Raw genomic sequence first — 15214 nt, 5'->3', positions numbered from 1 at the left:
TAAATTAACGGCAGAGGTGAACCACAGTACCTCTGCGAGATTTAGTAGAAGAAGAAGAAATCTCAGCGCTGTGAGGCCTGGTAAGCGAGAGGTCCCACTCTGCCGCTGTTCTCGTGGACAAAAACCTCCCTCTAAAAATGCACGCGTGTGACTTCCTTCAGAGTCACATTTTAACTAAATCACGCAGCAATGAGAAAGAGAGTCGAGGAACAGAACTGAGAACAACCTTCGCCCTTCTTTACCTTGGAACACGGAGCGTGTGTTAACAGGTAGAAAATGATTGACTACGACGTGATATGTTCTTTGTACACGAACTCACCTCGGACGATCTTTGTCCTTCCTGCCAAAGTCGTTCGCCGTCTTTGTAATTTTGTTTTTGCGGGGTCGTCAGTTACGAAAATGTTAAAACCCTTTATTGTGGGGCTGAGAAATGTCTTCGGACGAGGACAGGTGCTGTCTGCGGCCACTGCAAGGTTAGAATATTTAGCCTAAATTTTGTGAAATATCTTTTCTTGTGAGGTGGAACGAGTAACAGCTACGGGAAATATCCGTAACGTTACGCGCTGTTTGATGACCATTAAGTTTCATTTTACGTGATGTTAGTTAGATTTTAACGACACACTTTGAGAGTGTTAACTTTTCCCCGACTGTAAAAGTAGAACTGCATCGCAACAACCGTTGGCACGCTTCCCTTACTGTGACGAGTGACCTATCAGCTAAATACAGAATGAGCTTTAATTTGAAAATCCAAGCGGTGGAAAGAAACGTCCATTTTTAATACAACGAAAAAGTAAAAGCACGCAAGTCGAGCAATTTTGGTAGAAGTGATTCATATGCAGGGTCAGTATATGTTGTCATGTTGTGATCGCTCTATATTAACTATATTCATATTATTTATTTATATTATCCTGGTATAGTTAATGGTAAAATGAACTGCTGTCCTCTAACGTAAAAGCTGATGAAATGATTTCGCTATTGATCGATTTGATAATTGAGAGGAAATAACCTGCGACTATTTTGTCTTTTATGATAATAAACTGAATATCTTTGTTTTTTTTCCCTGCTTGGTGGACAAAACAAGATATCTGATGACATTACATTTTACATACATAATTGGTTTTTTTAAATTATTAATTTCTATTTTTTGTAACATTTAATGGACCATAGGATCAATCGGGATAAAAGACAGAACAATCAATTAATAAAAATAAATGTTAGTATCAGCCCAACTCTAATGACCAGGGGCAGCTTCTTAAAATCAGTATCACTCTTCCCATAATCCCAAGGTGCCTTATCAAAGTGAATTTACTTGTCATGGGTTTTCGAATCAGCCACTTGCTGGCTTTACAGCAGATCGCAGTCGGTTGAATTTCTGTAATTCCTCCCAGACTACAGCACAGTAATGCCCAGCAGCTCTCCTCGCCCCGTCCAGAGACCTCCAGCGCCAAGACCCTGATGGACATCGGGGTCCGCCGGATCTTCAACGAGGACCATGATCTCTTCAGACAAAACGTCCGGCGCTTCTTCCAAGAGGAAGTGGTTCCACACCACAAAGAGTAGGTGTAAGCATGGATGGTTTGCTGAAGGGGCCTACCAGGCTCAGAGCCTGTGCTTGAAGTGACTGTTAGCATTTCATCGTTGCCAAGTCAATCGCACGACTTCAAAGAGACACAAAACGACTACTAAGAGACACAAAAGGAGATGCAAAATTAGACCCAAAATAACCACAAGGACACGAGTGACCCAATGTTGACGCAGAACAACCACAAATAGACATGAAATAGCCACAATGAGACTCAAATGACTAGAAAGATACGTAAACTAACCACGAAGAGGTGTAAAATGATCACAAATGGACACAAAAAGTGCACAAATAGATGCAAAATGACCATGAAGAGAGAAATGCAAATTTAATTCATTGGTTAACCGTCATTCTCCGCCCGTTCCCTGCCTCACTACAATCCCTTTCTCTTGTTCCAGGTGGGAGAAAGCAGGTCAGGTCAGCAGGGAGGTGTGGGAGAAGGCTGGCGAGCAAGGCCTGCTGGGAGTAATGATACCAGAGGAGCACGGTGGCATTGGAGGAGACCTGTTTTCTGCGGCTATCACGTGGGAGGAGCAGTGAGTTGTCCTTAAAGTAAAAAAACACAGTTCATCATATCTGAGATCAAACACCGGCTAACTGTTTGCTAAGCATAATTCGCTTTCGTCCTCCAGAATGTACTCCAACTGCACAGGCCCGGGTTTCGCCTTGCACTCCGACATTGTCATGCCCTATATCGTCAACTATGGTACCAAGGAGCAGATTGAACGCTTCGTCCCCAAGATGACTGCTGGGAAATGCATCGCTGCTATTGCTATGACAGAACCAGGAGCAGGCAGGTCAGGACTCGAGCCCGGCTGTAACACCAAGGAAATCAGCATGCATTGCACTAATGCAGTGTAGCTTTGATGACCCATTCCCGTTATTTTTTTTTTCAGTGATCTTCAAGGCGTGAAGACGTACGCCAAGAGGGACGGCAGCGACTGGATCCTCAACGGCAACAAGGTACTGAGTCGAAAAAGCAAAAACAGTCATTTCCTTGCATCTCAACGTCAGCTTGAATCCCTTTCCGCCTCTCGTGTCTTCAGGTGTTTATCTCGAACGGTTGGATGGCTGACCTGGTGGTGGTGGTGACCGTGACCAACCGTGAGGCGAAGACAGCAGCACATGGCATCAGTCTGTTCCTGGTGGAGGACGGCATGAAGGGCTTCCAGAAAGGACGCAAGTTGGAGAAGATTGGTCTGAAGGCCCAGGTACTGGCGCTCGGTGGCTCGGGAACGTAGCATTTCCATCGATTTCGTGCAAAAATCTGATGTCAGGACACTAATTCTGTCCTCGGTCTACTGTTTCTCCTTCTTTCATAGGACACAGCGGAGCTGTTTTTTGAGGATGTGCGTCTCCCAGCTGATGCCCTCTTGGGTGAACTCAACAAGGGTTTCTACTACCTGATGAATGAACTACCTCAGGTAAAAGAAGCAATGTCTAACTCGGTCACTAAAAAGGCATTTAGCATTTTCCTTCCTCAAATACAGAGTGCCATATTCTTAGCGCCAGATTGCTGCAACGTACGTCAAAAATCCCTCTCTTTCTCGGACTTATACCTCAGTCAAATCTGAACACATGAACATGTTACACACATTTTTCGATTCAGTGTGGCTGACACTTACTGAGGATATCCATATCTCCAATGTATACTGTGAATAAATGTCCATAAATCCACTTAGAAATCATACCAGACAGACGTGCCTTAAAACTCCCAAACTTGGCTGTGAATCAACATGTTTTTAAATTTTCACCGGTGTCAAAATAATCCAGTGATAGTTGCCTGTGCATCTACGAGTTAATTGCAAAAAGAGACTGCCAATAGCTAATTCTGCAGACTTTAATATAGCAATTTGCAACTGCAGGGTTTTGGGGCACAGTGGTCTCAATTTTTGAGGGGGCCCCACAGTGTGTCCACAAAACCCCCCAAAGTCTTTCTGTTTCCCTGTTAAACAACTAACCTTTCTTTGCAAGAATTTGTTTGAAAATGTTTATTTATTTATTTACTCTGCCATCCGGGTTGGCATTTAGTGATCCGGCTCTGTTGATCCGACGGTAAATCCTGTTATCATCTTTGGGAATAGGAGCGTCTGTTGATTGCTGACATGGCCATAGCCAGCAGTGAGTTCATGTTCGAGGAAACCCGGAACTATGTGTTGCAGAGGAAGGCTTTCGGCAAGACAATCGCTCACCTACAGGTGTGTTTTCTTTGTTCTCGAACTCGCGTAATATAGCAGTGACTGAATAAATATCACTGCATCTAACTGTACTCCACAGACTGTGCAGCACAAGCTGGCAGAGCTGAAAACCGAGATCTGTGTGGGCCGAGCCTTTGTTGACAACTGCCTTCAGCTCCACGCTGAGAAATGCCTGGATCCCTCCACGGCCTCCATGGCCAAGTTTTGGTGAGAATGATTTTTGTGTTTCTAACCAGCTTCTTAAAAATAGGCCGTGTTACTGCCATATGCTAATGTCTGTGTCCTTTTTCTTTTATCCAGGAACTCTGACCTCCAGAACAAAGTGGCCACTCAGTGCCTGCAGCTCCATGGAGGCTGGGGCTACATGTGGGAATACCCCATCGCCAAGTAAGAGTCACATAACCAGTCTAACAAGGAGGGGATGGGTGACTGTTGGGAAGAATTACAGGTTGTTTTTTGGGGGGGTTTTTTTGTGTTCCAAGTTGCTGAACTTGTCTCTCCGTTTTTCCAGGGCGTTTGTGGACTCCCGTATTCAGCCCATTTATGGAGGCACCAATGAGATCATGAAAGAGCTCATCGGCCGCAGCATTGTCAGCCAGAAGTAAGAACTGTGGGAGTTTGCACGGTGGAGGAGGACCGGGGGAAGTGGGGTGTTGTGCACAGTTTGTCTAGTGAAGGTTTGAAATGATCATGAACAGCTCTGAAAAGTCAGGCCACTCGGTGGCTGCAGAGAACAAGCTGTGAACACAACACTGATCTATCCTCACCTTTTCAATTTTGCTTGTTAGCAAACAGTTGCTTCATTTACACATCCAGCAGTTACGGAGCAGCGTGGCCGTCCATATGGAGTTGTGTTCCTGGCCACCTGATAAATGTAAGTCTGATATTCCCTCTCTTTTAGCTCTGTGCGTGGTTCCTACCAACCCCTGAGGAAAATATCTGGCTCTCGAGCTGCCAAATGCTCCGCTAAGATCACCAGCTAGATGCAGACCGTTTCGGTCGTATCGTTTGGTTCTGAGCAGGTAGCGTGCAGTCAGTTTTTAAGAGCTTTCTCACACAAAACCGTATACATGGTCATTTGATACATTGTTATCATAAATATATTGTTTGTAGCTGCTTTAAGGTTGGAAAAACTTGGATAGAGTTGAAAAATGAAATAAGACTAGAATGTCCAGGCTTTCTTCTATTTATCAGTGATGCATATTGCAGTAGATTTACGGGGTTGATTGAAAGAGCATTATTGAGCACGACAGATTCTCACCTTAATCAGATGTGAATTACATTTTAACAACTCTGCAAAAATCGTGTCCTATTGTTACACCTGTTTCTGCTCACCTACCACTCACTTGAGTTGTGTGTATATATGTTGCACTCAAATATATTAGGTTCAAGCTAAAATGAACTGAAAAGTATTTTTTGGAAATTAGTTGCTTGTGTCCCCAGTATTTAGTGGTGGAGAGATTGTTGCTGATATATTTTTCCGATCTTCTGGCCTTTTTGCCAACACTGAAAGAAATAATAATGATAATGAAATAAGCATACAACATATTTTGCTGGCCAGTGTTGTTCAGAATTGAAAGAAAATAAGATGGACAGTCTCTGTAACCTTTGACTGATGGACTAAATGCAGTTTTGTCAGTAATGCTTTGTTTTGCATGCCATTGAAAAGTTGTAAGATGGACATTACTAATAAAATTTTTCAAATTTTTTTGTCATGTTGAAATGTTCCACAGGAAGGCCTGTTCAGGTAGAGAAATTCTTGTAAAGCAACATCAGCACCCCTCCTGCACTGTGTTATTTTCACCAATAGATGGCAGTAAATGCTTACACAGATCTGACAGAGAAATGACAAATGACCAGGCTTCCATTTGAGTCCATTGCTGTTGAATGCGACTAGAGGACATAGAGCATCTAAACAAATGTTCAGCTTTATTTTCTATTTTTTGTGTGTTTGTTTTTTTTACATATTCAGGTTTCAGTCTCTCCGTTTTTTACACTGAATTGATAAAGGATACAGCGCTAATATCTAAATATTAAATATACGATTTGAATCCATTACAAAACTGTGTATTTGCGTCCTTGTGGATCTGGTGCATGTGACTGGAGTTGTACTGCGGACCAGTCTGACCCTCTGATGTTTAACCCCCCCCCCGCAATTGAGGAAGCAGACAGCAGACAGCCTCCCCACCTCACCTCACCTCACCTGGACGGGACAGAAGTGCAGCCACTCTCCAATGATGCCATCTTCTACCCCTCCCTTCCCTTCTCTCTTGTCTTCCCCCTTAGTCCTCCCCCCTTCCTCTTGTCTTTTTCTTCCTTTCCCCTGCCCCTCCTAACCACTCTCCCCTTGGCATCGCATCTGCGTTGTCCCCCTGCCCTCTCTCCCCTCCCCTCCATTTTTTCCTCAGCAACAGCCACACCCTGGTGCCTCAGCTCTGCACTCACTTCCACTGCCGGCACAGTGCTTCCCATTTTCAGCAAAGCAGCCTAATTATGGCGTTGAGATCCAGAAGCCCCGTGACACCTGCTGGGTGTTCTGTCTATGTCATCGCACATCTGCGTCTGTGTGTTCTTTTTTTTTGCATGCATGAATTTGTTACATACTTGCACTCCAAAGATGCTGCACAAATTTCATGTAATCACAGTGCGAGATTTCCTGGCACGCGTAATGCAGCCACACAATCCCGTTGCGCCTGTACTGCAACACTTACGGTAGCTCAATTTGCGATGGGAGGGATCGGAGGGCCCCATACCTCTCTCTCATTGTCACCACAGCTCTCTTCACACACCAGGGTATTAGTGCCGCTCAGCAGCCTAAACCTCCAGGTAAGAGCTGAAGCACTTTGTTTATCGTTTGGTGGGCAAATGAGGCTTTGTAATCACTGTAATCGGCGTAAATGTAGAGTTTCCGTCATTTTAATGCAACACTGGCAGCTGTAAAAGTTTCTATAAAAAGTCAAAGTGTGTATATTAATGTTGGCACTGCTGTCCACTGATCCGCAGCGCGTTGCGCTGCGATGTGGAGTTATGTGTATGGATTTAGAGATATGGATCATGAGTTTGATGAAATTAAATTCTCGACGGGGATTTTGTAATTTAAGGTCAGTTTTTCGGTTCGTAGATTTGTGGATTAAAAATCCTGGGTCTGTGCACGTGGAAAAATGCGTAAAATGCATGTTTTATTTGCGGCATTTGTCGCTGTCTTGCTGCGTCCTGGTGCGCCTCTCTCCGCTGCTGCAGCCTGCGCCTTTTGTTCTGGTCCACGCCTGTATGGTGCTGAAACCGGCGCGGCTCCCCTGCCATCCACTGCAGTACAACAGACTCACCTATGACGAAACGCAGTGAATTAAATAAAATCAAAAGTGCAATTATTATAATTATGATCATCCCAGTGCACATATATACACGTGTATATATGTATGTACACACACACACATATATATGTGTATATGTGTATATATATGTGTGTATATGTGTATATATATATATATATATGTATATATATATATATATATATGTATATATATACATGTGTATATATATGTATATGTATATATATACATGTGTATATATATATATATATATATACATACACATATATATATACATATATATATGTTTATATGTATATATGTTTATATGTATATATGTATATATGTGTGTTTATATGTATATGTATATACACTCACATACACACATACACACGTGTGTGTGTGTGTGTGTGTGTATATATATCTATATATATATATATATATGTGTGTATTTATGTTTGTATGTGTGTGTATATATGTGTATGTATATATGTGTGTATGTATATATATATGTGTGTATATATGTGTGTATGTATATATATATGTGTGTATATATGTGTGTATGTATATATATATGTGTGTATATATGTGTGTGTATGTATATATATATGTGTGTATGTGTGTGTGTATGTATATATATATATATATGTGTATATGTGTTGATATATACATGTATGTATATGTGTATATGTGTGTGTATATATACATGTATATTTATGTGTATGTGTGTATATATACATGTATGTATATGTGTATATGTGTGTGTATATATACATGTATATATATGTGTATATGTGTGTATATATACATGTATATATATGTGTATGTGTGTGTGTGTATATACATGTATATATATGTGTATATGTGTGTGTGTATATACATGTGTATATATATGTGTATATGTGTGTGTGTATATATATATGTGTATATGTGTGTGTGTATATATATATATATGTATATGTGTGTATATATACATATAAGTATATATATATATATATATATATATATATATATATATATATATATAAATGTATATGTGTATGTGTGTATATATATGTGTGTATATATATATATGTGTGTGTGTGTGTGTATATATATATATATTTATATATGTACATGTATGTATATATGTAGGTATATGAGTGTGTATATATGTATAATTTTGGCCGATGTCTTGCCCATGACCAGGCATTGTGGATATGGGAGTAGCCCAGCTTGTAGTTGGCAAGCTGTCTGTTACTGCCAGTTGCCCTTGCAGACATTGCCACCTTGCATCAGCAAAAGGTTGCGAGGCCTCGAGAACAAACGCATTCTTAATATCATCCATTTATTTAATGCAATTTTTTTAAATTGATCACAATAATTCTGTTTTGACAGCTGGGAGCCACCAAATAACCAAACCCTGACTCTCCCTGTCTGGTGGCTATAATAGAGTGTCTGTCATGATGGGTTGTAATGTCATTTTTCATATATAGTATAATAAGCCATAGATAATGATCTGGAAATTTCCAGACTTCCATTAAGCATGGACCTATTCCAATTCTGCCTCCTTTCAGTGTCACCTCAGCCTCCACTTTCTGAGGAGGAACAGGAGCTCTAGATTTCCCACGTCTAGATGTGAAAACATTCCTGCATGAAAAAGAATTAGCGCTCACATGAAACTGCACTCGGGTTTTTATACTTGCACATTCCAATCGCTGTCTCATAAGACCCCAGCTACGTACAAGAAACGTAATGAAAACAACATCTTCACACGCTTATGATGTTGGATTTTGAGAACAATCTCAGCCAACACGAAGTATTTTTACGCTTAAATCTTCATGTCGGTGCTCATGTAGCTTTCATCTCGGTTTGGGGTTTAGTAACCGGAGACTCGGAATAGTTCAGTGTACTACATTGTGTTTGTTTTTTTTAGTCAGATTCCATTTGATCTTGAAGTACAGCAAATGTAAGGGGATTTCTTTTACTGGCATGAGTGTACATAGGGACTTGCAGGTTCTCACACATACAGTATATTCATATATAATGCAGTGTGGCTTTAAAGCAAGGATCAAACCGGAAACATCAATTTCTTTCCCCAGCTTCTTGGGGGGGGGCAAATGGAGGTGGACAAAGTGCATTAGGAGAAAATGTTGAGATTGTATCAGGTTTCACCTAATCCTCCTGAAAGGACAAGCCTCTATCAGGGCCAGATTGGGCTGAGTGTAATCACAGTTGAAGTAATTGAAATGACCTTAATAACGTCACAACAGGTTGGGTTTGTGTCTGCATGTTTGCTTGCATAAGCCTTGAAAAAAGACTTATTTAAATCTCAAATTTAACTCTAGTGTACTCCTTATGTGAATTGTAAGTGTGTGTGTGTGTGTGTGTGTGTAAGCTATACATTTAGCCACGTCTTGCTTGTCCAACCAACAGGAAACCCAATCCACCTCCCCGCACCACGTGGAAACGTTAAGTATATTTCCCAACGTCAGTTCTGGTTAGGTGCACCGTCAAAAGTCCCGAAACCACAGAACCACTCCGCGCTCCACTGAAATTAAGACACGCCATCTTGGCTGGTGCTTCCTCATTGGAGCAATGTTTGGAGTAAAGATCAGTTTCTGGAGTTGTTTGTGTGTTGATGTGAGCTGGTTTGACTCAGATGTGCTTGTTTTTGAAGGAGAGCATTTGGTTTAAGGCGTGCCACAATGGGTTTTTGGAGGTATTTCAGTGATGATGTGGATCTCTTTTGTGGGGGTTTGCGTGCTTTAGTGTTTAGTGTCAGAGAAGTAGGTGAACACAGTGCTTTCTAGTGCCATCGTCACAGGTGTCCGAGGACTCAGGATACGTCTTTGTCCCCTGCTGCTCCACCCGTCTGAGGCCTTTTGCGCTACAGGTGACTAATGGGAGTTGGCAGAACTGTGCTTTAGTACGTGATTAAGTCTTGACTGTGAGAGGGACCTAATCTAATTCACATACGTCAGAGGAACCAAACGGCCCGCTGACCTGCATATGGTGCCGACACGCATATGCACACTTTCTCAAACACACACCCTCCTTCTTGTTGTGCTGCCATCACATTGACACCAACATCAGCCCAAGCGAATTAAGGTATCACTGAATTACGCACTCACCTCTTCTCTCAGTTAATCGATTGGTCAGTTAGGCGGTCGAATGGAAATTAATCTGCAATAATTTTGATGCTCAGTTAATTATTAAAAGTAATTCTACAAGCATTGATGGCCAAAATTGGGTGGTTCTAGGTTCTTAAATGTGAGAATTTAGTGCTTTTCTTGGTCTTCCATTACAATAAATTGAATTTCTTTGGGTTGTGAACGGTTGGTCGGACAGAAGAAGACATTTGATGAAATCGTTTATTACTGTAAGATATTGTGATGATTGTTTTTCACTGTTTTCTGATGTTTTATGGACCGAACGATTAAGAAATTGGCAAATTCATTGATAATGAAAAGGTTGGCCATTTGTGAATGTCTCACTCAAGGCCTCTTTGGAAGAAAAAAAAAAAAGGCTTTTAAAGGGACATTCAGGCTTTCTTTGTGTGCATTCTTAAGCCTGTTCCCTCTCATTGCATGTTTGGAGTAATAGCTAGAAGCTAATTTTTGAGCATACTGCACAGGGGATGAATGGACATTTACTGCTGGGTACCAGCTAAGGTGACAAAAATCTTAGGCAAAGCCCTACCATTTGTTGCACGTACAATCGGCATTCCAGATGTAGTTGAAACAGCTGTTCAAATTAAGTCCTCTGTGTCTTAATTGAGCATGAGATATCAAGAACACCACCAACTACACATATGTGAAATTCACTTTTTTGAAAAGACCTTTCATGTTGAGGACGCAGGTGTTGAGTTTATTCATTTTGATAAAAGCTGTTTATCTGGCGCTAAGATCCGTCCTGTGACCTCCCCGGTACAGGACGGTCTATCTGACCATTCATCCGCCCTGCTTTGCCCTTGTACCAGAGCTCCATCTACGGTTGACTAACAGTCAGTCTCCCAAACAAGCCCTGACAGCCAGTGTCGCATTTCATTCCTCACGGACGATGCCCCTCGACAGAGAGGACACTCATGCTCATGCAGTGCATTCTGACACTCAAACTCCTTCAGATGTTGGCATCTATAATATTCCCTGCTGGTCTCGCTTCCGATTTTGTGTTGTAACCATGTTAGCTAATCCATGAGGTCAGCATGATAATGGCAGGTTGTACATGAGAGGCTGGAGAAGAACGGGGGTGTGAGGGAAAGAAGTTTATTTCTGAGATACAAAGGAATACAACCCGCCTACCAGAGCGGCTCAGTTTTGTACAGGTTGTCTTGGCTTGGGCACAGCAAATCCACTCCTTGTTGATCCATGCGCTTCAAAGTTATTTCCCTCCTCTGGAAAGCGGTCTTTATTTAGATTAGTTTTTGTGGACAAGTGCCCAACAGCACATTCCAAGCAAAAAAATCTGTTGTACGTTCACACGGAGCTATTACAGGAAGTTTATGTGTCTCTGTCTTAGTGGCATTATGACATATAGTCTCCCTGTTTGAGGTTTCACACCCCTAATTGGTGCACAAGAATGCAGGCAACTGGGCTGTTGACATATTCTGGATAATATTATGATGGTGTCTGTTGCTATATGTAGCCAGCTTGTTCCTGCATCTGCTTTAATGTCAGCAAAGCCCCAAATCTTGGCTGGATTTTAAGGGAATTTCAATTAAATGCATTTTTATTAACAGGCTACAAACAACAAATGTGTTTTTGGGGGTTCAGGATTCTTTCAAAAGACACCAGAGCAGAAAAAACAGATTCATTTGAAGAAATCTGGATACTGCCTCAAGAAATGATTGCAGTTTTAAGTCTACAGTTGGCTACAACATTGAGTGTTAAAGATGTAGGCTACAGAATGACTGGGATTCATCTTGTCCTGTTACCTAACATCTTTAAACAATCTCCTGTTCAATATTCTGTCCACGAAGCATGGAAGTTCTTGAAAATGCATGAGGGAAAAGATGAAATTCTGCTACTCAATGTGCAGTTTTTTTGTTTTTTTTTAATTCCACTTGTCCATCAAACCCAGAACTATTTTAAAACTTAATAGTAGCCTAAATGCGCTAGAAGCTGCAGTAGTTACATCTGAGGCCACTTGTCTCATTTTTCGGACTCTGACCCGGGCCAACGGTGGGAAGAAACCGCTAACGATCCCTAGCTTCTTCCTGAATGGGGCAGGGACCTCCTGTTAGCCTAGCGTAGCGGCAAAGCTCCATAGTGCTGAGCCTTTATGACTTCCAGATGTTCAAACTAAACAGCTAGATTGTTTTCTCCCCGTCCTTTTTGCAAACAGCGGACTGGCAGCAGTTATAGGCTAATACAGTGGGTGAAGTGTACTGGAGGAATGAATGAGCCTCATTGTTGAAGTCCGTGCATTGTTAGAACATACAGACTCAATATCAGGTTTCTCCATGCTTTTATGAACAATTCTTCTCAATTGCATCTCAATGTGATTGTGTTTTTCAGCTGATCCATTAACGGGAGTAAGGTTGGAATGTAATGTCATAGAAGTAGGTCTCAAAGGATTCAGTGTAAATTGCTTCTCAGGGCCCGAAGCTCCTTAAACTAAACCAGAGCATCTCGTAACTGTGTTAGTGCATGCATGTTTTTGAACACACGTGGATGCTCCTAAGTGTCCATTTCTGTGCATCTGCTTGTTAAAGGCGTATTTTGGATGAATAGAAACCCCCAATTCATAGGAACTTCACAGACAGCAGCTCTGTAAAAGCCAGTGTGAAACGCAGAAACAGATGTATGGCATGAATGCACTGATGGTACATCACGTTCCTGTAGGTCTGTTTTTAACTGGACTGCAGGAACACAGCAGTTGACTGTGTGCAGTGGACCTCCTGGCCAGCTTCCAGGAAGGGTTTTTACGGTTTTACTGCCACTGAGGGTCTCTGAATAGGGGCTTACAAGCAAATCCAGCATCCCCTCGCAGACATGCAACAGGATGTAATTTAGGGCAAATCCACCAGCAAACTCTGGGTACCCGCTTTGACTTTGCAGAGTTGTGTGACGATTTTGATAGTCAATTAATTGTCATTTTTGAAGCCAAATATTATGGTTACAGGTTCTCTCATGTGATGATTTGTTACTTTTCTTCTGTTCTGTGTTGTAAATTGAGTACTTTTAGGTTTAGCGCTGTTAGTCAGACAAAGCAAGCTATATAAGTGCGATGGGCCTATTTCACAGTTTTCAGAAGTTCGCTGGACCAAGAGATTAATCAAAAAATTGCTGTCGTGTTAATCTATAGTGAACATAATCGTAAATGCTAAATGCTAAATAAATGCTTCTTGCGTCCTCGTACCACACTGTAGTGGGTCTCTCATTCACGAGTATCCTCCTGCCCGGACCGTCTGTGTTGTTTGAAGTGTTGACTGTTCCTACTGCCCCAGTGGGACCGTCAAGGGCCCCCCTCACCACGGCAACCCCTGCCATGGAAACCAGCCCCTCAAAGGAATGACCCTTTTGAGTACCAGTGAGTGGACCCTCTGTGTTGCTCTTCCTCTCTCTGTAGTAAGAGGATACAGGCAGGAGCCTAGAAAACAGCATTCACACATTTTCGCTTTTCTTTTCTCCATCTTGTTTGCTTTCCTTTCCTTTCCTTTCCTTTCCTTTCCTTTCCTTTCCTCTCCTTCCTTCCGACCTGGGAATTTCCTGATGAGGCCAAGACCTTTGACCCTTCAGCACACCTCACTCCTCTAATTGGCCTTACCCTGAAGATTATTGTCTATGCAGAGCCCTGCCACCCTTATACAGCCATCAGAGGGTTAGATGAGGGACTAAAAATGGAAAATCTCTCCTTGTTTGTTTGTTCATATTTTAAATTCGTGCCTCTTCCATGTGCTGCCAGCCACTTCGATTCAATGGCAAAAATAGAGTTGATGCACATGTATGAAAGAGCACGTATCCCTAAGGCACTGTCTCAAGGAGGTGGGGTGGGAGACTTGACTGCCTCAGGTCACCTCATTAAATCACAGAGAATAAACCCTGGCAGAAAAGGGAGCCATTTGCTTTATTTCCGCGCATCACCAGATGTTTGTGAATGGCCTCTGGGGAAGGAAAGTCTTGTTCTCCGCCACAATGAGATTTGTGACAGGGTTTTTCTTCAGGAGAGATTTGTACTTCTGGGCGCGCCTTTTTAATGCTGACAATGGCTGGTGATGAACTGGTGATAAACTGAAGAACTTGAGCTCATGGGCCCAGTTGCATACTTAAAATTCAGTGCCAGCCTCAGCCATGTTGTCACCAGTTGTTGGGATATAGTATTCATTGGTAGTGAACTGGATGCAGATGTACAAGCATACGCACGATGTTATTGCAGTAAGATATGGAACATTTTAGTTGTCAGGCTTAGGTTTTTGGGTGACTATACAGGGAAACATAAATAAACCTGCTATTGAGGACAAAATAGAATAAATTAGATTGGCCTACCGTAAATTCAGTAATAATGTTAAATTGCGTTAAAAGTGCTACATAAATGCAGCCATTTATTTCAAAACAGTAAGTGACAACTCACTTGGAAGCTTATTACCTCACATCATAAAAAAAAAAAAAAGTGTGTGCTTAAAGCCATTAATGCAAAGTTCCTTGTATGTTTCTTTTTAATAAGAAGAAACTTTGTAATTCAGATAGTAGAGTAGCTTATAAACACGTAAAAGCTTTAAAAAGTTACTTTCCCAAAACACATCAGGTATTATAAGTTGAGTCATGCCATCTTAGTGTTTCATATGTCACATATCTGTTGCCCCAGTTTCCATCTAAACGTTTAAATTCAGTGTTCTTTGTATGTAGGTTTAGTAGATCGCAGAGCAAATACAGCCAAATCTGTTCAGCTTCTAGGTCTCTGAGGAACAGCAAACCTGTCATACGTCGTTCATACAGAAGTGTGGAAGCCGACATTTTACTACAACAAGAGGCAAGGTCCCGCCGTGCTCAGCGTCTGTACGTTATAAGACATAATGTTGTGGAATATATCTGCCCCGCTTCTACCATTTCCTTTTGTTTTCCTTGTGCTTAGGTGACGTTTAATAGGCTTACTGTGAGTCATTTCCTGTGTCAGGTAAGAAAACCATGGAGCGTAAAATC

At 41.7% G+C, this 15214-nt stretch overlaps 1 protein-coding gene across 3 annotated transcripts; it reads left to right on the top strand.

The window, feature by feature from the left end:
- Window positions 1-92: 92 nt before the first annotated feature.
- acadl (acyl-CoA dehydrogenase long chain) lies at window positions 93-5819 on the top strand. 3 transcript variants are annotated; one of them, XM_040142536.1, is made up of 11 exons: window positions 93-269; window positions 1389-1556; window positions 1981-2118; window positions 2215-2379; window positions 2479-2545; window positions 2629-2793; window positions 2905-3006; window positions 3667-3780; window positions 3860-3987; window positions 4081-4167; window positions 4292-5819. In XM_040142536.1, the coding sequence occupies exons 2-11, from the start codon at window positions 1456-1458 to the stop codon at window positions 4383-4385; spliced, it is 1161 nt and encodes a 386-aa protein (XP_039998470.1). In that variant the 5' UTR covers window positions 93-269; window positions 1389-1455; the 3' UTR covers window positions 4386-5819. The 3 variants fall into 3 exon arrangements, with proteins under 3 accessions (XP_039998470.1, XP_039998469.1, XP_039998471.1); XM_040142535.1 differs by lacking the exon at window positions 93-269 and adding an exon at window positions 276-473; XM_040142537.1 differs by lacking the exon at window positions 93-269 and adding an exon at window positions 764-840.
- The last annotated feature ends 9395 nt before the right edge of the window (window positions 5820-15214 follow it).

This window comes from Xiphias gladius, chromosome 13 (assembly GCF_016859285.1).
Source record: "Xiphias gladius isolate SHS-SW01 ecotype Sanya breed wild chromosome 13, ASM1685928v1, whole genome shotgun sequence".
Classification (NCBI taxonomy): domain Eukaryota; kingdom Metazoa; phylum Chordata; class Actinopteri; order Istiophoriformes; family Xiphiidae; genus Xiphias; species Xiphias gladius.
This window is presented reverse-complemented; position numbering and strand designations above follow the sequence as displayed.

Coding starts and splice junctions, on each gene's coding strand:
- acadl (XM_040142535.1), top strand. CDS start 277: ATGATTGACTACGACGTGATATGTTCTTTGTACACGAACTCACCTCGG. Junction 2,546..2,628: donor GGATCCTCAACGGCAACAAG/GTACTGAGTCGA, acceptor TCGTGTCTTCAG/GTGTTTATCTCGAACGGTTG. Junction 2,794..2,904: donor AGATTGGTCTGAAGGCCCAG/GTACTGGCGCTC, acceptor CTTCTTTCATAG/GACACAGCGGAGCTGTTTTT.